Source organism: Morone saxatilis, unplaced genomic scaffold, assembly GCF_004916995.1.
Source record: "Morone saxatilis isolate NCDOM2014 unplaced genomic scaffold, NCSU_SB_2.0 Contig20, whole genome shotgun sequence".
NCBI classification, from domain to species: Eukaryota; Metazoa; Chordata; class Actinopteri; family Moronidae; genus Morone; species Morone saxatilis.
Genome location: NW_023339763.1, coordinates 20,590,220 through 20,590,444, shown reverse-complemented (window position 1 = coordinate 20,590,444; position 225 = coordinate 20,590,220). Strand labels below are relative to the sequence as shown.

Sequence of the window (225 nt, the reverse complement as noted above, 5' to 3'; positions counted from 1 at the left end):
AAAGTCCATGATGTTGTGCCTCCATGCGGTCTCCAGCACCACGTCAGGCCGCAGCAGGTCATAGCAGGTGAACAGGCAGGCGGCAAAACACTCCTTATTGTTCTCCTGTAGGAACCAGGACAGCAGCTCCTCTGCCAGCTCTGTGTCCTTGGACTCTGACGCATACTGCATGGCATCCTGAAGGGGAGACACAGCACAGACAGGTTCAGGGACGGTCTGAGTCAA

At 56.0% G+C, this 225-nt stretch overlaps 1 protein-coding gene across 1 annotated transcript in view; it reads right to left on the bottom strand.

The window, feature by feature from the left end:
• The window catches only part of cltca (clathrin, heavy chain a (Hc)), a 32,382-nt gene that overhangs the window by 3,416 nt on the left and 28,741 nt on the right, over positions 1–225 (bottom strand). The window contains 1 exon segment of the mRNA XM_035667060.1: positions 2–216. Coding sequence (XP_035522953.1) covers positions 2–216 — 215 coding nt within the window.